General features: G+C 42.3%; 1 protein-coding gene across 1 annotated transcript in view; it reads right to left on the reverse strand.

The window, feature by feature from the left end:
- The window catches only part of LOC124619426 (phospholipase A1 member A-like), a 106,243-nt gene that overhangs the window by 29,560 nt on the left and 53,368 nt on the right, over positions 1 to 23,315 (reverse strand). The window contains exons 3-5 of the mRNA XM_047145800.1: positions 15,268 to 15,367; positions 12,850 to 13,004; positions 6,813 to 7,055 (exon numbers count right to left, since the gene is read on the reverse strand). Coding sequence (XP_047001756.1) covers positions 6,813 to 7,055; positions 12,850 to 13,004; positions 15,268 to 15,367 — 498 coding nt within the window. The remainder of the gene's footprint in view (positions 1 to 6,812; positions 7,056 to 12,849; positions 13,005 to 15,267; positions 15,368 to 23,315) is intronic.

The raw sequence follows: 23,315 nt of genomic DNA on the forward strand, positions 1-23,315 counted from the left end.
ATTCAGTTCTCTAATATAATGTGATAGTTTATTCCAGAGTCGGGTTCCAGCTACTGAGAAGCACTTCAAGAAAGTGGCAGAACGATGGAATGGGACAAAAAGAATTTTGCTCTGATGGGAACAGGTGTTTCTGCCATGTTGTTCAGACAAGGGCGTTAAAGCTGAGGAGAGATACGAGGGGCAGTGTACGTTCATAAGACAGTACAGAAGACAGAGAGTGTGGGTAGCTGAGCATATGATGGTGAAATATGATTAAAGAGTCGAACAACAAAGATGTACAGAACACAGGCATTCACAACCAGTTCCAGGCACCGTGAGCGTTCTTGAGAAAGGTTTTGCAGGATAGCATAGTTGTAATCAATAATTGGAATCATAAGTGTTAAACTTTCTTTTTCATGTCAAGAGGAAATATGTTTTTATATTTTTATAGGGCATCGAGAGAGTCTGATGCCTTCTTGCACATTGCAGTAAGTACTCAGTCCAATTTAGATTTTCGTCAGTTATTACTCCTAGACTCTTTGCTGAAGCAAATAGGTCGATATTCGTCCCATTTAGGGTTAAAGATGGCAGGGATTCGCGATATTTCGTGCTAATGAGCCTAGAATGAACAACTAGTACCGCTTGGGTGAGCTTTAACCCTACATCCTCCGCCAATTTTGATAGTGCACACAGGTCTGTATTAAGATTCTCGATAGCTGTCTTGAGGTTTGTTGGTTTTGCACTTAGATACAAATGGAGGTCATCAGCGTACATGGGGTATTTGCAGTAGGACAAAACTGATAAAACTGATGACGTATCATTGACATATGGTGAAATGAGTATAGGACCTAACACCCAACCATGGGTAACGTCTAATTCTACCTATCTCCACTGTGACTCTGTGATGCTGGGCATGACGCATTGCTGGCAAAGCCAGGTACGAGAGAAACCATTGCACTGAAATTGGCGAGAAATTTAGGCTGCTAAGATTGGCAATTAAAATATTGAAGCCGACTGTGTAAAAGGCTTTGCTGAGGTCTAAGAGGAACACGGTAGTTGCCTCTCGTCCATCCATGGCAAGTTTCAGTTCATTTCACGGAGCTATCACACAGCCATCATCATCGGTGTGTCACCCTCATCATACATGTCAACACCGGCAGCATCTAACTTGTAATGGCAGAAAAGGCCTACTCTAGACTTGTCGCCGCTTTAGGGTGATCAGCACTGGTCTGTGTCTGCGATCTACAGACACCTATGCTCAACCTGCTGTGTGGGTCTTACCAAGGAAAATTTTGTGATAACCATCGCACAAAAATTGCATTTTACTGCAATTTTCAAATTAGAAACTCATAATGCAGGAAAATATCGTAAGAATAATTAAATAACAATGGAAAACCTTGCAGAAGCCGACCTCAGGGAACATCAGTTTTTGGTTTCAGAGAAGTACTGGAAAACTGCCTCTACCACTTATCTAGAAGATAGGCTGAGGAAAGCCAAACCTTCGCTTATAGCGTTTGTAGCCTTAGAGAAACATTTTGGCAATGCTGACTGGAATACTCTCTTTAAAATAACAGGTGTGGCAGGCGTAAAATACAGTGAAAGTTTATTTACGAATTGTACAGAAACCAGACTGTAGTTATAAGAGAAGAAGGACACCAACGAGGAGCAGTGGTTCGGAAGGAAGTGAGACTTGGTTGTAGAATATCTCCGGTGTTATTCAGTCTGTACATTGAGGAAGCAGTAGAGGAAACCAAAGAAAAATTTGGGGAAGGAGTTAAAGTTCAGGGAGAAGAAATAAAAACTTCGAGATTTGCCGGTGACACTACAATTCTGTGGGAGACATCAAAGGGCATGGAAGAGCAGATGAACGGAATGGACAGTGTCTTCAGAAGAAGAACATCAACAAAGGATAAACAAAGGTGCTCGAAAGAAGTCGAATTAAATCGGGCGATGCTGAGGGAACCATAATAGTAAATGAAACTCTAAAATTACTTGATGATTTCTCCTAGTTTGGCAGAAAAATAACTGATACAGTCGAATTAGAGAGGATATAACACGTAGACTGGCTATAGAAGAATGCATTTCTCAAGAAGAGAAATTTTTAAATGTCTAATATACACTGAAACGCCAAAGAAACTGGTATAGGCATGCGTTATGTAAACAGGCAGAATATGGCGCTGCGGTCGACAATGCCCATATAAAGACAAGTGTCTGTGGCTGTTGTTAGATCGATTACTGCTGCTACAATGGTAGGTTATCAAGATTAAGGTGAGTTTGAACGTGGCGTTACAGTCGGCGCATGAGCGGTGGGACACAACATCTCCGAGGTAGCGAAGAAAGCGAGGATTTTCCCATACGACCGTTTCAAGAGTGTATCGCGAATATCAGGAATCCGGTAAAACATCAAATCTCAGACATCACTGCGGCCGGAAAATGATTCTGCAAGAACGGGACCAAGGAAGACTGAAGAGAGAAGTTTAACATGAATAAAGTGCAACCCTTCCGCAAACTGCTGCAGATTTCGATGTTGGGTCATCAACAAGTGTCAGCGTGCGAACCATCCAACGAAACATCATCGATATGGGCTTTCGGAGCAGAAGGCACACTTATGTATCATTGATCACTCTACGATACAAAGATTTGTGCCTCGCCTGGGCCCGTCAGCACCTACATTGACTGTAGATGGATGACTGGAAACATGTTGCCTGGCCAGATGAGTCTCGTTTCAAATTGTATGGAGCGGATGGATGTGTACGGGTCTGGAGACTACCTCATGAATCCATGGACCCTGAATGTCAGCAGGGGACTGATTAAACTGGTGGAGGCTCTGTAATTGTGTGGGGCGTGTGCAGTTGGAGTGATATGGGATCCTTGATACGTCTAGATACGACTGTGGCAGGTGACGCATACATAAGCATCATGCCTGATCATCTGCCTCCATTCAAGTCCGTTGTGCATTCCGACGGACTTGGGCAATTCCAGCAGGACAATGTGACATCCCATACGTGCAGAATTGCAACAGAGTTGCTCCAGGAACACTCTTCTCAGCTTAAACATTTCCGCTGGCTACCAAACTCCCCAGACATGAACATTATTGAGCATATTTGGGATGCCTTGCAGCATGCTGTTCAGAACAGATCTCCACCCCCTCGTACTCTTACGTAGTTATGGACAGCCCTGCAGGATTCATGCTGTCAATTCCCTCCAGAACTTCAGACATTATTCGACTCCATTCCACGTCATGTTGCGACACTTCTGTGTGCTCGCGGAGGCCCCACACGATATGAGGCACTATACCAGTTTCTTTGGCTCTTCAGTGTAAATTTAAGGGTTAGAAAGGCTTTCTGAAGGTGTTTGTCTGAACTTTAGCCTTTTACGGAAGTTAAAGTGTGGCTTGTAAAAACTGTAGAGAGAGAGCAAGAGATGAATACAGTAAGCAGGTACATAAGGGCGTAGGTTGCAGTAGTTATTTGGATATGAAGAGGCTCTCATGGGATAGAGTAGCATGAAGAGCTGCATCAAATCAGTCTTCAGACTGAAGACCACAACAACAGTCCGCAGCTCGTGGTCGTGCGGTAGCGTTGTCGCTTCCCGCGCCCGGGTTCCCGGGTTCGATTCCCGGCGGGGTCAGGGATTTTCTCTGCCTCGTGATGACTGGGTGCTGTGTGATGTCCTTAGGTTAGTTAGGTTTAAGTAGTTCTAAGTTCTAGGGGACTGATGACCATGGATGTTAAGTCCCATAGTGCTCAGAGCCATTTGAACCATTTGAACCACAACAACAACAATGCAAGATTTAATGTTTATTATTTGTTTGTATGAAGTTCTAATACACAATTTATGATTTAACGCATTTCATACATTTGTTGACGACACGCCTGTGCGTCGCTGCTGCCATCATTAGATGTGATGTCGGCTGGGTAGGAGGATGTAGCAAACAAGTGTTTACTGATATGAGAAGTACTGTGGGAGAGTGGAGCTGCATTTTTTAAAAATATTAAAGCATAGCAATACAGTACATCCTATTGTCATAGAGGTATAGAAAAGTTAATACCTTTGCAATCTGGAAAAATGACTTAAAGTCAACGTTGTACCTGCCTGTATTAATAATTTAGCTATGTGTATTAATCTCCATCAATTTCTAATGTATCCACGACACCAACATCGGTGATTGATTGATGATAATTTAGTCACTATGTCTTCTTTGCCTGATGTGCCGAAACCGATTTGGTACCTCACGCTGGGCTTCCTGCCTGCTATCACCACACAGCAGCGCTACTCAGTCGCTGCCTGAGTACTGCTTTTCTTCGCATTTTGCTGCCGCTGCTACAGTGATGTGCAAGTAAGGAGGAGGCAGCACAATGCACTCTGTGCAGAGAGAGCTAGAGAATACTTTGTAATACTGTCAGTGTTCTCTCTCTCTCTGACCCATGCCTCGAGCTCCAGCTGTTGCCTACCTGGTAATGGCAATACTGCGGCGAACGCCACGTCAGATGATTTCTTTCTGCTTTTGACAGACATTTATACCCTCAGACGACTATCAATGTTGCTTATTAACGTAATACCTGTCATGTTTACATTATCCTTCCCGTAATGAACACTACAGTTACTAAGTAGTATCATCATACCTAAGCTTACATTACCACTAACACACAAGAGCTATTAACCCATTAACTTACTATTATTTTTCCCCATATTTGATCACATATTTACGATTTACATTTTCGAAAATTATTGTGTCTTACACACTTTTCTCAAAATCATACAATATTTTTGACACAAATTATTTATACAACTATCCTCAGTGTTTACTGAAGTGCAATTTAGATAATACTGTTTCAGAAGTTTTTGTTGGTGGGCTATATACGAAAAAGTACAGGAATATGACACTAGACATTCCTCACGCTCTTACCATGTATAACTTTTCTTCTTCCTTGCTTTTCAGAATATATTATTTATGTGAGGGTGTTTTATTGATGAGATTGGGGGATAGTTATTAAAATGTGGAAACAAGTGCTTATAATCATAAAATAACGAAAGAAATCTGATGTGCTATTCACCACTAAATAGATGGATTTCTCAGCTTTGCACTGATATATAATATGTCACACCATTTATGAACAGAGAAGATGAACAACAAAGAAGAAGATATAACTGCTCAACTCGTCCCATAGCAGGCAGTGTAATAATGGGACTTGAAACCTATGGCTGGCTGTGAGCCAGCTGTGTAAGCCAGTGGGCTAAGTACTTAAGCTGAAATTCCATATGAAACTCAAGATAGTAAGCAATATACTCCTCAAGAACTTTTAACCATATCAAAGAAGTGTGATTCCAGTATACCTCTTACTGCTTAATGATGAGTTTCTTAACAACAACTCACAACAGATATGCAATAAGCAGTCATTAATTAGAGTGTGACAGTTTTAAGTCAGTATAGGTATTTAAACTTTTTGGACATGAATACATGAAACGTAATTATGTATGATACTATTGTATATGTGGTTATTGTATTCTGATAATAATATATTAACAATGTGCAACATCATTGTCTGGTGATTATTGTATTATTATTATTATTATTATTATTATTATTGTTGTCTCAGCATATCTATCTTCTTCTTTTGTGAATGCATATTTATCTTAAACAATTATTACTGTATTGCTCTGTGTACTGATCACACTGATGATGTCAGTTGTACAGGCAACATGTCGAAAAGCTAATAGCGATCATGTTCTATTCTATTTTATTCTATTGGCTGGGGCATCTTGTGGTACACTGCCCCTTGCTATTTGTGCATCGTCCCCCCACTCGCCCTCAAGATTAGATTAGATTAATACTAGTTCCATGGATCACGAATACGATATTTCATAATGATGTAGAATGAGTCAAATTTTCCAATACATGACATAATTAAGTTAATTTAACAACATAATTAAATTAATATAACAACTTTTTTATTTATTTATTTTTTAATTTTTTAAAATAATTTTTTTGTTTTTTTTTCTTTTTTTCTTAATTCATATCTAAAAATTCCTCTATGGAGTAGAAGGAGTTGTCATTCAGAAATGCTTTTAATTTCTTCATAAATACTTGTTGGTTATCTGACAGACTTTTGATACTATTTGGTAAGTGACCAAAGACTTTAGTGGCAGTATGATTCACCCCTTTCTGTGCCAAAGTTAGGTTTAATCTTGAATAGTGAAGATAATCCTTTCTCCTAGTATTGTAGTTATGCACACTGCTATTACTTTTGAATTGGGTTTGGTTGTTACTAACAAATTTCATAAGAGAGAATATGTACTGAGAAGCTACTGTGAATATCCCTAGAACCTTAAATAAATGTCTGCAGGATGATCTTGGATGGACTCCAGCTATTATTCTGATTACACGCTTTTGTGCAATAAATACTTTATTCCTCAGCGATGAATTACCCCAAAATATGATGCCATATGCAAGCAGTGAGTGAAAATAGGCGTAGTAAGCTAATTTACTAAGATGTTTATCACCAAAATTTGCAATGACCCTTGTTGCATAAGTAGCTGAACTCAAACGTTTCAGCAGATCATCAATGTGTTTCTTCCAATTTAATCTCTCATGAATGGACACACCTAAAAATTCTGAATATTCTACCTTAGCTATATGCTTCTGATTAAGGTTTATATTTATTAATGGCGTCATACCATTTACTGTACGGAACTGTATGTACTGTGTCTTATCAAGGGCTCATCACTCTAGGGGAGGCAGTCAGCATATATATCTTATAAATAATTTATTCCCCAGATAAACGTGTCAAATAATTGAAAGGACAGTAAGGAGAGCTAACAGTGAGACTGACCGGTGATGCGTGGCAGTCGGTAGGGTCGCAGGCTGTTGGCGGCGTACGCGGCCACGTGGGCGCCCACACTGAAGCCCACCACGTGCACGTCGGTGGCGCCGCGCGTGGTCAGGGCGCGAACCAGCCCGGCGAGGCAGCGGCCAGCGAAACGTGCGTTGTGCGCCGCCATGGGGTAGCAGGGCCCAGGGGACAGCGCCGTCCAGTCCACTGAGAGCACGTTGTGGCCGCCGCGGCGCAGGTAGGCTGCCAACGGTAGCACACTTACACAAATCCATCTCTCTATAGTCACGTATCAAATACTGATTGGACTTGCAATCGCATTCAGTGATTCACACCCAGTCCACAGCGAGAGACCTCAGTGCAATACACTACAAACCTGTTAACCAATCCCTTGAAGTCCTAGAGAGCAGGCAAATCGTCATTGATAATCTATCTGTTAGCACTGTCATGTTGACATCTGTGGAGTGAGCTGAACTGGCAGTATCTGGCAGGGAAGTCCTATTTATATCAGACACTAGGAGGTAGGGCTGCTGATATGTTTCTTGGTGGTGCCTCCTACGTCAGAAGAGTAGTGCACAGTCCTCAAAGGAGTGACTGGCTGATTGTTAGGTATTTGCGACTTATAATGTGTAACATCGGGCACATACACACTAAGGTTGTGATATCATCTGAAAAGCTCACCTACAGATCGAAAAAAAAAAAACCTGTAAGTGGCAGATGTCAGTGGTAGAGAGTGACAATGCATCCACACAGCGCAGCCTGCCCCACCTGCCAATGCTCCTCCAACAGTTACCAATCAGGCAACATGGAACTGTGAGCACATGGAGCCCAGGAAAGAGCTGCAGTTGGTTGCCACCTGGCCCCTACCACTCATCTCACTCAGATGACTACTGGAACTTTATTTTAATCCAAAATTAGGTGTCATAATACACTCCAAACTTCCCACTTCCTCCTAACGTGAGGGACTGTAGTTAAAATGGGGATGCTAAATCTGCAGCCTGATGGCAAGACAATGGACCAGCAGCCAACAATACCAACAGGCGATCGGTGGAAAACTGTACAGATTTTCAATCTGTACCTATAAAGCAAAACCACAAACCTGATCAGAAAGCTGTTAGCAACACATACTCCAAAGTAGATTCGTGGGAGAACTCTGTGAACCTTTTGAGACAAAAGTTGTGTACAGCTTCTTGTACAGATGTAGTTTCAGCATTGCAGTTTAATTATGACATACAGAAAGTAGTCAGAGAGTCGAGCACGAAGACTCAAAGTGGAATCCGACTGGGAAGAAAAAAAAGACATCAAAGTCAGTTCCTTAGCTTTTGGAGATGATACGGCCTTACTAACCGTGACCTGGGAAGAAATCAAAAAACATACTCTCGAACTATAAAAACAAGCAGGAAGAAATAAATCTCAAAACCTCCTCTGAAAAGATAAAACAAAGACAACCATAAGAAACCTACTGAAACATTTTGAAGTGGGAGAAAGAACATACAAATTACCAAGGAGTTCCAATTTCTTGAAGAATCGATCAGCTTCAATGGCCTCGAGAAAACGGCAGTGGAATATAGAACAAATAATGTCGAACTGGTCTTCCAACTAACCAAAAACACATAACAAAATGTCCCTCTCATGCAATACACTAAAACGGGACTAAAACGGAAGCACCATGTGTAGCTACTGTCTATCTCCAACCATGATCCAGTTCAGAGACTATAGATCAAAGAAAACAAGACGTAAAGAAAAATTTTAAGCCCCAGTTGCATAACAACGTACTAATCCAGATCACAAATAAAACCCTCTAAAAAACTGAAAAATTTCTTGGACGCGATGAAGAAAAGAAGAATTAATTTTTGTGGACACCTCCTCACAATGGACCCAGGTAAACTAAATAAAAAATATTTTGGCTACTTCTGCAAAGATAAATTCCAAATCCATTGTTGTAAAGAAATGGAGAACGAGTTTAAAGAGCTCCAAATAAGAGAAAATACATTTACAAATAAAACTGTAAGGAAACAGACAAGAAAAAAATAGGTCCGAAACTGAAATCCAAACTAACGATCCCAGACTGTGAAGAGGAAAAGAAAGTACGATTAGAAAGATTGAAACAATAATCGGCTACAAGAAAGGCGATTGATCTAACGTACTCGTACGTTAAGAAGATGAAGAAAAAAAAGAAGTATTTGTAATGCATCCTGACCAAAAACTATATAGTACTTAAGACGATTTTGTGCTGTGAAGCATTTACGCAAAAGAGCTGTCTGATTGCGGATACTAACTGGGAGCAGAGTGACTTAAAGAGCGGTGTCATTATTGAATAATCGCACTATACAAAAAATTAATCACCCTAGGATATAGCACTGTGTGACAACATCTCTGGCATTGTTAATGGGCCCAATTCGGCTAACAGAAGTTCCTTTATCTATTCCATAACCATTGAATACATTGGTTGATTATTAGACCTGTAAAGCTGCCAAATTTTCTATGAGGTTAATATAGGGAGATTTAACAGGCAGTCGAGGTTCGATGTGGCGACAGTGTTCATCACAAGGGGAACATATATGTGCTGTAGTATCGTAGCATACTTATACTGCCGGAGTGGCAGCTCGATGAAGACTCTGCAGGTGCCACGAATGGCACTTGGAACATCACCACCAATGGGATGACCTGACCAATGAAGAACCTCCTGCCTGCCGACCAAGGAAGACAGCAAGGACGGTGTTATGAGCGGTGGGCACGAGGGTGCGAGTCTTCTAGATCGAGATTAGTTCCGTGTCGTTAGTTGGTGGCAAACTTTACACCAGGCTCTGCTCGCAAACATTCAGTGTGCACAGAATGTGTCGAGCCTCTGCTTACAGCTAGCCACAGCTGCCGCCAAGTTGTCAACAGTGCAGAAGTTCTTCTGCAACAAGTTGAGTAAAATACAGGGTGTTTATAAATGAATATTGGGGTTTTAACGCTTTATAATATTTATTATATTAAACTTACAGTTATAAGTGACATGTCAAATGAAAGAGCAACTCAGACAGTTTTACCAAGAACCTTATAAATGTTCAATGTGAGCACCATTTGTCACACAGCACACATCAAGTCTATAGCTTAGTTCTTCCCAAACATTGATAAATGTGTCTTCAGTGATTGTAGCAAACAGCTGCTTCAATCCAGTTTCTTCATTCAGGGAGGTCTGCTGGTAGCGGAAGCACATGCACACGATCCTTGATGAAGCCTCAAAGGAAACAATCGCATGGCGTTTGGTCGAGTGAACGTGGAGACGATGCAAAGCAAGCCCTGTCATCAGGCCCCTTGCGGCCTATCCAGCGCTTGGGTACAGTGAAACTCAACCAATCGCATACTTCGCTATGCCAGCGAGGTGGCGCACCATCTTCCTGGAAAATGAAGTTCTCTGGCTCATCTTCTTCCAACTGAGGGAAGAACCACTGCTCTGGTGTATCAAGGTAAGAAGTACCAGTTACAGTAGGTTCACCAAAAAAGAAAGGGCCATAAGCCTTCCGCCAGGATATGGCACAAAAAACAGTCACTTTAGGGGAGTCTCGTTGCATTTGTACCACCTCGTGCGGATTTTCTGAGCCCCAGATGCACACATTGTAAGTGTTAACATGTCCACTGAGGTGAAAGGTCGATTCATCACTGAAGACAACGTGATCCAGAAAATCTTCATCGTCATGAAACAATACTTCGTTTGTGAAGTTGGCATGTAATCCATGGTCTGCCAGCTTTAGAGCCTGTCACAACTGTAAACGGTAAGGACGTAGTTGTACATGTTTTCTTAAAACTTTCCAAACAGTCGACACAGGAACTTGTAATTCACGACTAGTGCCTTCTGAACTGATTTCTTTGGGCTACGTGTGAACGACTCTCTCACTTGCTCAACAGTCTCCTCACTAACTCTTGGTCGTCCTGTGCTCTTCCCTTTACAAAGGCAGCCAGTATCTTCAGATTGATGATACCATCTACGAATGTTATAATCATTTGGTGGATCACAACCGAACTTCAGCCGGAATGCACATTGCACAGTAACTACAGATTCGGTCTTTGCAAACTGCAAAACACAAAACGCTTTCTGTTCACTAGTCGCCATCTTCGCTACTACCGCTGTCTAGCGGATTGCGGCGGAAACATTGCGCGCTGCGCATCTGCACTGGTGCCAAACACAACTGTTTGAGTTGCTCTTTCATTTCACATATCATTTATAACTGTAAGTTTAATGTAATAAATATTATAAAGCGTTAAAACACCGATATTCATTTATAAACACCCTGCATATTTATTTAAAATGCACTTGTCTCAACTAATCTTTTGATGCCTGTCCAGATTCCTAGAGCGACAGATCCGTTTGTTCACCTTCCACTCATTTATCATTAACAGTGAATACATAACATTTTACTCCTCAGAACATTGCTGACTCGCATTGTAACACGTACTGTCTAGTTAACACAGGTGTTGTCATCTTGGAAAATGGGAATTTCCACAGGATATTCATCATGAAGATGTAGAAGAAAGGGCAATATGTGATCACTGAGAAAGTTGAAATAAAAATACTGGTTCATGATCACAGTAACCTCAACGATTGAGCCTCAGTGTTAGTACGAAAAACACTCCCAAATCGTCACAGAATTATCTCAAGCGCGAACTACATTCTACACACACTGCAAGTTTAACGCTTTATTAGCCTGTCGGTGCACTCTGCACCTTGTATCATTTGAAAAGAGGTAATATCTCGACTTTTGTAGTCACAACAGACACCTCCAGTCAGCTACTGTCCGATTTGTGTTCTTTGGCTCACTGAAGAAGTGCAACTGAATGTGCCGCTGTGAGCAATGGTCTTTTGCGGGGTATCTGACCTCAAATATGCATTGCCATCCCATTCGCAATGTCCACTCGGAGGCTGGTCGAGACACGAATGGTTTGGAACAGACTGTCACTGACAATACGTGTCTCTCGACTCCAGTCCCTGTCGGTTAGGATCTTTACATGACAACTGGTCTTACGCCATGTTACGTGGCTGCGAGTGGTACACCATTCCATTTAGACACGTTGCACAGTCGCCATTGACACGTCAAAAAATTGTACAACTTCATTCACTGTGACCGAGCGGTTCTAGACCTGATAGCTCCTTTCCGCCATTCATTTATGACTGCTCGTCGACGCATCTTACTGCACTGATTCCAGGCAGCTGACGGACATTTATATAGCACTTCACTGCAACACCTTACATCAGCGGTGGAGAGTTGCATGTCCACCTCCTACAAACTCTACACTATCTACAATGCTCCAAAGTGACGAGGGAGCTATTTTGAAGGATAAGGTAAAAGTTAAAGTTCTGCATTCTGGCCCTGGACAGGCCAATCCGGCTGGATCGGCCGCTGTTTTATCAGCTATCAATGGCGCCATGGAGTGCGGTATGGTTGGGCTTGTGGCCAGTACACACATGTCCCGGTCGTTGTTAGGTTTCTTGACCTTGGAACCACTACTAAACGGTAGAGTAGCTCCCCAGTTGGCCTCAAGAGGCTGAGTGCTTCCCGTATCAGTCTCCTCATCAAGGAAAAATTCCTGGCAGTACCGGGAATCCACTCCGGATGTTCCACATGGCAGTCAGCTTCGCCGACCACTCTGCTACGGAGGCAGACTCTTTTAAGAGGGTGACTGACAATTTTTCCGGTGAGCTTACGTTGTTGCATGATGTTGGAGACGTTTGAGATTTATTCAAAATCCTGAACTAGACAGAGAGTATTGTGAAGGCGTGTGTGTATGTTTGTTTGTGTGTTTGTGTGTGTGTGTGTGTGTGTGTGTGTGTGTGTGTGTGCGGGCGCGCTTGCGTGTCTACTTATGAAAAGAAAGTTGGGAGAGGGGATTAAGGAAATATAATATAACTCGTGTTCTATTAATAACACGAGTGTCGGTGTAAGAAGTCTGCATTCTTGTATCTTATACAATAAGTAGATACCAGGGCAGAGCATGTCTCAGAAGTCAGTTGGTATGTGGAAGAGGCATCATTGGCAGCACCCCATATGCTCACCGTTCCTAATGGCAGCGAGCGGCTGGATGTCCATGCCCGAGTTGTAGCCGTGCACAATCACCTTGGTTGGCAGCGAAGGGTCGAACCAAGGACCGTCGAGGCCCGCCCAATTGTCCGAGCCATCCACCTGCACTCGGTCAGCATCATCACCTGAACTGGAATCAGAAGCTCGCCTTAAAAATGGCTCTGCGCAGGCTTGCAGTTTATCAGCACGTATTTCTGGGTACCCAAAGAATCAGAAACATCTATCTTACAACACAGTGTTGCAGTGAGGTGGTAGCACGCAATATTCGTGCTCAGCTACCGCCATACCATTAGTTATACTGACACATATTATTTTGTTTCTCTTTTTTTTAAAACTAAAAACAGACAATATAGAAGCGAGAAGTACAATACGTATTAGAACAGTTACAACGTGAGTCACGTAAGATATAACGTCCCTATATTTCGTGAACGTTTCAGTTACCGCTATGAGGTTTTCAGGCGGTAGATAGTACGGTAAGGGCCATGTACCCTGGTATGTGATAAAGTGTGTTAACTCTTGTATGGATTGAGATATTGAAGCAAGTATGATACTTTTTACATAGAGTGATATACCTTTTCTAACGGCGTCCGAAACTGCTTTGAAAGGACTAGTATACTAATTTAATGCTTGTTGATTTTGAGGTTGAAAATCTTCGCAAAAATTTCGAGAAATGTACTAAAACTTGAAAACAATGTGGCCATAGCTGCTGTCGTGTAAACACCGCCTAGCAGAGCTCTCATGCGAGGCTCCGTCGTTACCTGCAGCAAGACAGGCCTACGCTACTAAGGTAAAACCTCATTTTGTATACGGCACAGATATAGGATCAGCTATGATTTTTATATATGGAGCTATGGCATATGCTAGCTTCTGGCGCATTAGTCCTTGCTTAGATAACTATTTGCAATATTCGGTAAGGATGTGTACGTTTCCTGCTTTTTGTGGAAAGAACTGCAGTTTCGTCAGTCATTTTTGCATTTTTACCCTCCCCGTTGCTGCGATCTCTTGGCAGGTGATGTCTGAAGTGATTGCTGTCTCAAAAATCGACAGATACCAGTATTTGAATGCTGGATCCTATTTTTACCGGAACCGAGATTGGAATCTGCCTACACGTCAGTCAGTGGGTCTGAATATGGCGTAATATATAGCGGAAACAACAGAATAGCAAGTTGGAAATTTAGACGGCTGAAAGGTGTTTGATTTGACAGTTTCATTCAGGATCTGAACACAGGAAGAATCTGCCCGAAACACACACACTGTGGCTTACCAAGTGGTATCTCTTCTAAAAGAACAATTGAAAGCTCGTAAGAAAGTGTGCATACGTACGCCTACTTCCATATAATATCCCTGGAATAAAAATTCTTATGATGTCGCACATGGTCGTCGTTGTTGTAGCAGACGAAACCAAATTCCATGCTACGCAAATTTACATGATTGTGGTTCGTAAACGGCGCTTTGTCACTAAAGAGCACATGTTAGAAAAACGTAGTATCGTGTCCCAAGCTATACAGAGCACACCACAAAGCTTATGAACACACATGACTTTCGAAATTACGTCCTACGAATGCATGATGTAGTGACAGATTATAAGGTTGGAGTTTATGTCGAAGCGAATGGTTGTCCTCTGACGGCTCCCGTATTCCTTGGCAACACGTCCGGTACCACCGTTCGCCATATAAAATTAGCATATCGAGCTTCTCCGTATTGGTGTACATATTTGCATACAAGTAATAGTGAAGCAGAATTGATCTACCGATAGACGACACATTTACTGCTTGTTCTGCAGAGCAGATAAGTAATCAGTCGAAATACCTGTTTACAACGCAGTAGCCGAGTCCCGTGATTTGGCTTTCAATTTTAGACATTTCTCGGATTCTTGTGCGAAGAGCTTCAACCTCAACAATAACATGGACTCGCATTCGGGAGGACGACGGTTCAATCCAGTCTCCGGCCATCCTGATTTAGGTTTTCCGTGATTTCCCTAAATCGTTTCAGGCAAATGCCGGGATGGTTCCTTTGAAAGGGCACGGCCGATTTCCTTCCCAATCCTTCCCTAACCCGAGCTTGCGCTCCGTCTCTAATGACCTCGTTGTCGACGGGACGTTAAACGCTAACCACCACCACCATCAACATTAACAAGGAATTCTCGGATGCCGTTAAAGAAAGTAAATCATTCAATTAAAAAAATGATACTTGCTTCAATATCTCAACGATACCAGAGTCAAGGCCCTTCCTCATATACCAAGGTCCATGCGCCTTAGCGTACTATCATTTGCCGAAAACCTCGTTTCGATACCTGGTAGCGTTTACGAAGTAGAAGGGGTGTTGGTATTAGGTGACTAGCCTTGTACAGTCTTATCTGACGGAATGTGCTTGAGAATGGAGTTCAGACTCACCCAGTGAAGAGGAAGAAACGGACGGCTGGATCCGGGCAGTCTCCCACTAGGACCAGCGGACAGGGACCCATGTGGACTACCCACAGCGAGGCGCTGCAGCCTGCCAAAAGTGCAAGATAATGTCATTAAACACTACGGCTACAGTTTTTTACGCACAAAACCTCCAGATGTCATATACTCGTATCAGTACCAAACGTTATATGTCGACAGAGTATCAACCAAAACTCCGATTTAGTTCGTACTATGTGCTTTCGTCCAGCGGAACGGGCGTAAACGTTAATTACAAGCAACAGCAGATTTACGGAGCACAGGAAAAGAATAACCGTGAATCAGTAACACAACTAGCTTGTGTGGGGACGTTGGTAAAGCATTACATCTTCGTACCAACGGTACCAGGTTCAACCCCCAATGATGAAAAGTATTTTTACTGTAATATGCATAAAAGTGTCCTTAGAAAATGTAGTCCATCAACAAAGGAGGTGGCTTACAAAACACTCGTTCGACCTATACTTGAGTATTGCTCATCAGTGTGGGATCTGTACCAGGTCGGGTTGACAGAGGAGATAGGGAAGATCCAAAGAAGAGCAAACTCAAGTGGCAGACTCTGCAAGAGAGGCGCTCTGCATTGCGGTGTAGCTTGCTGTCCAGGTTTCGAGACGGTGCGTTTCTGGATGAGTATCGAATATATTGCTTCCCCCTACTTATACCTCCCGAGGAGATCAAGAATCTAAAATTAGAGAGATTCGAGCGCGCACGGAGGCTTTACAGCAGTCGTTCTTCCCGCGAACCATACGCGACTGGAACCGGAAAGGGAGGTAATGACAGTGGCACGTAAAGTGCCCTCCGCCACACACCGTTGGGTGGCTTGCGGTATATATATGCAGATGTAGATGTTATGCGGGACAACATGTTTATGACATGTAAAAGGGCTGTTTGGAGTTCACAGCAATGTTGTCTTGGCAGTCTGCTTTCGCTTCGTTTCTTTGAAAGTAGTAAACGTATAGAGGACATTTATAGTTTCACAGAATATACCATCAGAACACAAAAATAAAGGAACACTTGCATCGCGCTTGCGGAAGTAATAATAACAATAATAACACTAATAGTAGTAATAATAAACAAAATAATAAGATCAATAATAAGTACATAACGTTCAACTAACGAAGCGAAAGCAGACACTCCGAAAAGTTCTTTTACTTATAAGGAAAATGCTCTCTCATATAACAGTTTCACCCCTAAACAAGAAAAAAATAAAATAAAAAAAATTAAAAAAATGCCGTCAGTGAGGTCTCGATACGAGACCTTTGGTAGGACGACCGCACCAACTTACCCATTTGTGGTCTACGAAACGATCACTCACAGATTACGCTTTTCCTGTGCCTCGTAGTTCTGGTGTTACCTTAAATTGCCGTTTATGCATACTCTACAGGACAACAGCACACAGCACGAAGTAAATCGGTGTTTTGGTTGATATTCGATCGACATACAACTTTTGGTACCAATCTGAGTGTCTGACATATGGAGGTTTGGGTGTTAGCTTTTTTCTACTTTGTTGGTATGGCTCTCGGCTCTACACTGGGCGGAATTATAATATACTTCGTTCTGCAACGCTGTAAACCTACATGCATTTGATGAATAGTTAGGTGAAGAGAAGAAGAAAGGAAGAAAGGCGATTGTTGTTTAGCGTTCCGTCGATAACGACGTTATTAAAATGGTTCAAATGGCTCTGAGCACTATGGGACTCAACATCTTAGGTCATCAGTCCCCTAGAACTTAGAACTACTTAAACCTAACTAACCTAAGGACATCACACACATCCATGTCCGAGGCAGGATTCGAACCTGCGACCGTAGCGGTTGCGCGGTTCTAGACTGAAGCGCTTAGAACCGCTCAGCCACTCCGGCCAGCAATGAGGTTATTAGAATCGGAGCACAAGCTCGAATTTTTGCAAGATGCGAAAGGAAATGGTTGTGGCCTTACAATGAAACCATCCCGACATTTGTCTCTAGGGATTTAGGGAAATCGTGGGAAACCTAAATCACTGTGGCCGGACGGGGATTTGAACTGCCGTCCCGCCAAGTGCGAGTCCTGCGCCTTGTCACTGCCCCACCTCGGCGATGAAAAACGAGGTAAATCAAAGAAAAAGATAAAAGAGCGGATTGCCAGAGGACAAAAGGCACAAAATACATGAGGGAAAATCATTGAAAATATATTTATTGCGTTTTATGCCAGTATGAAATGATCGTATGGCATTATTGGCCGGGAGGCCCCTTGCGGGGAAGTTCGGCCGCCGTATTGCAAGTCCTTTTTAGTTGACGCCACTTCGGCGACTCGCGAGTCAATGATGATGAACACACAACACCCAGTCGTCACGAGGCAGAGAAAATCCCTGATCCCACTGGGAATCGAAACCGGGACTACGCGCGCGGGAAGCGAGAACGCTACCGCAAGACCACGAGCTGCGGACTATGCCAGTTATAAATAGTGATCACGAGGCTACAATACGTAACCGGTGAAATGAGAAGAAACTGCACACAGGTTAGAACTGTGTCGGAATATTACAAAAACGGCACGTACACTTTTATATATTTAATAGCAGCAGCTGCCACAAGCTCAGCCAGAGTACTCTGTGTTCAAGCCTCAAGCTTTCATCGGTCTGGGTAAACGAGCAGTTACACTCAAAGACGGAAAAGTTGTCATATCGTGTACCAAAGTGATGCGGATCACCTGAATTGGTTTAGACACAATTATCAAACAACGGTAGGCTTTATGCCTAGCATGGCTGGATGCCCATGGATTTATCGTTCAAACTGTGTGGCTCTGATCATTCTCCAATTAGACACACAGTTTATGCCTTGTTGATTTTGTAATGGTTTTTAACAAAAAACGTGACCGAATAAAGTTGAAACTGCAACACGATTGACTTGGGTCAGCTGCCGCTGTTTGTAGCTCAACATAAAAATATCCTGGAATGTTTATTTAACACACAAAAATTATGACTGGCACCCTAGAATAGGTATGTGACTCTGATAATGAAGTTCCACACCTGCTTGCGTCGCTGAACTCCAAACTAAATAGCAAATATGAGAATAACCAAGTCTCTCAGTGCACACAGTCATTAATAAAACTTCACACTGTGGAAGCTGACTGAGAATTAACTAAAATTCTTTCACTTGCACTTCGTTTCATTTTGTAAAGGAAATGACGAACTACTAAGATCAAATTATGATGTATTCTCAAAACGATATACAGGCACTGTCCCTCTTGCCAATTGTTCACTCCAATTATTAACTCCAATAGCCTCAGTTTGCGCAGCGATAAATACATCAGTCCAAAATGGATACAAAGATATGGCAGACGAATATATATTTCAAACAAAATCTTTTTTGTGACAACAACGGATCTTGGATGCCACCTGTTGTGTTATTACCAGTAAACTCCCGTTTCTTTAAAGAGTCGAACTCCCATGTAAAAAAACTGCTTTCTTTGTGTGATTACTTTACAGGTCAATTAATATGTTAAGTATTTGGTGTTAAGCATGTAAGTGAGAGAAATTTAAGTTTTTAAATTGTGCTTAAAGTTTGTTGGAAGTCGCTAAGTGTTCTCATTATCAAACACTGGATAAATACAGCCCCTGTAATTTGCGATCCACTTAAGACAAAAACAAAGTTCCCACACAACTCAGTGTCTATGACGTCATATCTCCTGAACTGGAGCCAACGAGATATACGGGCCCTGCAACGAACTTGTGACGTCACATTAGAAGGCTTATCCGCCACACTTCGGGAATGCTCGGTTTCATACAGTGACCACGGCTACTCAGAATTTAATTGAAAAGATACCGACTAATGGTCTTCATTTTGTCGTGTGCTATCGAGAACTTACATGCGTTTAAAAGTGCAATCAATAATTATTAAACTCGTCTGAAACAACTACTCGCTCTCCGCCAGAGACGGCTCCTAGCACTCGTAAGACCTGCAGTGTCACGTGCTATGACGTACGTACCATGGCCTGCCTCTCTCTGTAGACCTCATCCTGAACTATGTGTCGCACAATGATATAATTTTGCAAGTACATTCTGTGTGATGCGAGCTATGTGAGAAAAGTAATGAGACTGACTTTTTATCTAACAAAGTTTTCATTTTTTCAAACAGCAATATTGTCCCCTTCAAGGTAATTCCCTTTGCCGCCTGTACACCGGCGGCGTCGTTTCCTGTTTTGGTAGTAGCGCTGAAAGGCTTCAACTGGTAGGGCCTTTAACATGTCAGTCACATTCATTTGACTGTTTTCCAGGATCCCAAGAGGATGTCCTTTTAAGACAATTTTCAATTTCGGGAAAAGAAGGAAGTCACAAACACTCAGATCGGGAGAACAGGGGGCTGTGGAACAACATGGTTAAATATTCCGTCATGGACACGGCCGTGTGACATGGGGCGTTGTCAAGATGCAGCATCCATTTGTCAGCAGTGTGCAAATCTTCAAAATTTGATGTACAGTGAAAGTGTTCAACAGGTCACCCGTCATTCTTACTAATAAACGTCGGTCTGACTTCACAAAAGCAGGCAAGCGTTCGACGTTTTCGTCGGGTTTTGAAGTTGAATGTCTCCCTGAGCGAGGTTAACTTCAACGTGTTGTCGGCCTTCCAAAAATGAATTGTACCAGCGAAAAACCTGTGCTCTCGATAAGGACTGTTCCCCAGAGGCCTGTTTCAGCTTTCCAGATTGCGTACATTGACTGGTCCCGGCTGTAATCACAACGTCTGTGGACAATAGCAAAACTGGAAACACTGCACGTTTAGAGTAAGTCATCGTATACATTAAACAAGTAAACAAGGCTTTTGTTTTTCTATGTGTGGAATTTACCTCCTCAGTCCCTGTGTAGCTATATCCAAATTTCATATTTTCTAGCTCAGGGAATAAACCAGATTCGCTGTACATAATTGTATTATATACTATAAACCATGAGCTTTCACTGCATCATCTTATTTCGTCTCTTCATGTTCCAGGTATCTGCTTGAAAAAGTTATTTAGTGCACTGTCAGCAAGTCTTCGAAAAATAATGATAATTTCTGTTTGTTTTTAGTAATTTTACACTATAATGTGTTTGGACTGTGCTTTAATATGCTAACATACCGTACGGCATCGAATAAGTGATTGTTTCATCAAACAACAAAGCCATATATTGTTTTTGGTGTAGCACTGGGACTACATTTGGCAACAGCTTCTATTTTCACATTCCACTGATGGTGTTTTCATAATTTTAGGAGTTTTAACGTAAATAGTCTTCACTTTGAACACCTTCTGAAATTTTCGCAAATCAAATCAAGTTTTTAAACTCAGTATTTCAATTTTATTGCCGGCCGGTGTGGCCGAGCGGTTCTAGGCGCTTCAGTCTGGAATCGCGCGACCGCTACGACCACAGGTTCGAATTCTGCCTCGGGCATGGATGTGTGTGATGTTCTTAGGTTAGTTAGGTTTAAGTAGTTCTAAGTTCTAGGGGACTGATGACCTCAGATATTAAGTCCCATAGTGCTCAGAGCCATTTGAACCATTTTTTTTTTCAATCTTATTTTGCCCAAAAACAATGTATCAATGTAAACATTTCATTCACAGAATCGAAGCTGAGGACTGTGGAGGTTAATTAAATGAAATGAAGTTCCCATATACCTATCGTGCCCAACTGTTCCTGGAGGTTTCCCTTGGTTGTAAGGCAAATATTGGAACTGGAACTCCCCTCCCAAATCTTCCCGACAGACATCCATCTGCTCACTGCCAGCTCTCCTAGTATTTGACGGGAAAATACCTGACTCTGCACTGGCTCAACCTAGAGAATGGAAAGAATAAACACCTGCTGCCAGTGAGTCAGCACTGGCTGATGAAGACGGTGAATACCTTAGAAAATTAGAGTTTAAATTCAAACACGACGCGGCTTGAACACCGAGAAGTAACAGGTCTTGGAGGACACCAGGATGCTGTTCCCGTATCTGCAGTGGGAAAGCTATTTCCCCGCGATGTCGTCCATTACACACCACGCTGCCAGCACGTGTTCTGGCATGCGGATTCTGAGCTCCGTCTTATGAATCAGCAATGCCACACCTGGCAGCCATCGCGACCACCTGCACACTCAACGTCGTAATCACCTCCGTCGTACAACACTGGTACAAAGAGTGTACAAAAATATGGAAACACTAAAAAACAACACATTATCACACCGTGTACGGTACAGGAAAACCGTTGGCACTCAAAACAGCTCCAGTCGTCTAGGAATGGCTATATACATATCCTGTATGGTTTGCAAGGGAATCTTATACCATTCTTCCTGCAAAATAGTGGCAAGTTTGTAACGTCCCCTTAGAAAAATTATTAATGACTGTGCTAGTAAACTTCTATCTTATTTGAAACAAAGACAGCTGAGTAAACCTGAACGTACTCAGACAGTTCTCTCTTTACTTATTCTGATCATCACTAAACTGACACACAATATTTTTTAGCGCAACGCAGTCTGACTTTCAATAGTCCCTACAAAAGAATGGCCCTGACTAACAATAACCTATACCTTTCATGAATCACTTACCTCACAAAAATCTTCGTTACTCGAACTACTGCAATACAGCGAGCGCCAATACTGCCAGCTAAATAAAAGATTCGAACTACTGAAGGCACAAACTACTGATACGCATAGTTAACAAATGTAAGATTTTGATGGAGAACAAACAATGTATTTACCTTAATAATGTTCAAAAGTCATAATACATATATAATTTTGTGACATCCAATTAAAGAAATTTCCCTTTTCTGATAGACACACGTCCAGATCGTCCGCTCAAAACTGGCATCTCCCTCCACATCCACCACTGCTAGCGGCTCACTTCCAACTGCTCAACACTACAATAGCGAGTATTTCAACAATGCCAACCAGCCACAGACTGCACACAGCACAGTCAGTGATTTTCATACAGAGCGCTGCTGGCGTTACCAGCATAAAAACCTAAACAGCCTACTTACATAGCCCCCGTGCTCCACACAAAAAATTTTACAAATTGTTTTGGGCAGTGCCCAATACTGATTTGAAAAAAATTTTTCATAATTACAATACAAAGATATCAAATGCACACACTTATTGATACACTGTTGGTCAAAAGCAAAAATTATCCTCACAGCCCATAAAGACAGTCCCCATCATTCATCACAGTAATGTAAGGTATGAGCAGTAAAAGAAAATGCACTCGGAAGCAGTGGATTTCCATGACGTCTTGAAGAAGTAGTGTTGTCCTTCCAACGGAAAGACAGTGTTGACTCTTCACATGCAGACAGTTAATGGGCCACAACAGAGGAAACCCACAGCAGAGTCAGTCGAAGTTTTGAAGAATATTGGTAGGTAGGTCATCACAGAGCAGACCCACTGTAGTCCTGGTAGACATTATGGTATTGGTGGGCCACCAAAGGTGCAGACCCACTGTAGTCCTTGTAGAGACACTACAATCGCGAATATTTCAACAATGCCAACCAGCCACAGACTGCACACAGCACAGTCTACATCTACATCTACATCCATACTCCGCAAGCCACCTGACGGTGTGTGGCGGAGGGTACCCTGAGTACCTCTATCGGTTCTCCCTTCTATTCCAGTCTCGTATTGTTCGTGGAAAGAAGGATTGTCGGTATGCTTCTGTGTGGGCTCTAATCTCTCTGGTTTTATCCTCATGGTCTCTTCGCGAGATATACGTAGGAGGGAGCAATATACTGCTTGGCTCTTCGGTGAAGGTATGTTCTCGAAACTTTAATAAAAGCCCGTTCCGAGCTACTGAGCGTCTCTCCTGCAGAGTCTTCCACTGGAGTTTATCTATCATCTCCGTAACGCTTTCGCGATTACTAAATGATCCTGTAACGAAGCGCGCTGCTCTCCGTTGAATCTTCTCTATCTCTTCTATCAACCCTTCTGGTACGGATCCCACACTGGTGAGCAGTATTCAAGCAGTGGGCGAACAAGCGTACTGTAACCTACTTCCTTTGTTTTCGGATTGCATTTCCTTAGGATTCTTCCATTGA

The sequence above is a fragment of the Schistocerca americana genome, chromosome 6 (genome assembly GCF_021461395.2).
Source record: "Schistocerca americana isolate TAMUIC-IGC-003095 chromosome 6, iqSchAmer2.1, whole genome shotgun sequence".
Lineage (NCBI taxonomy): Eukaryota > Metazoa > Arthropoda > Insecta > Orthoptera > Acrididae > Schistocerca > Schistocerca americana.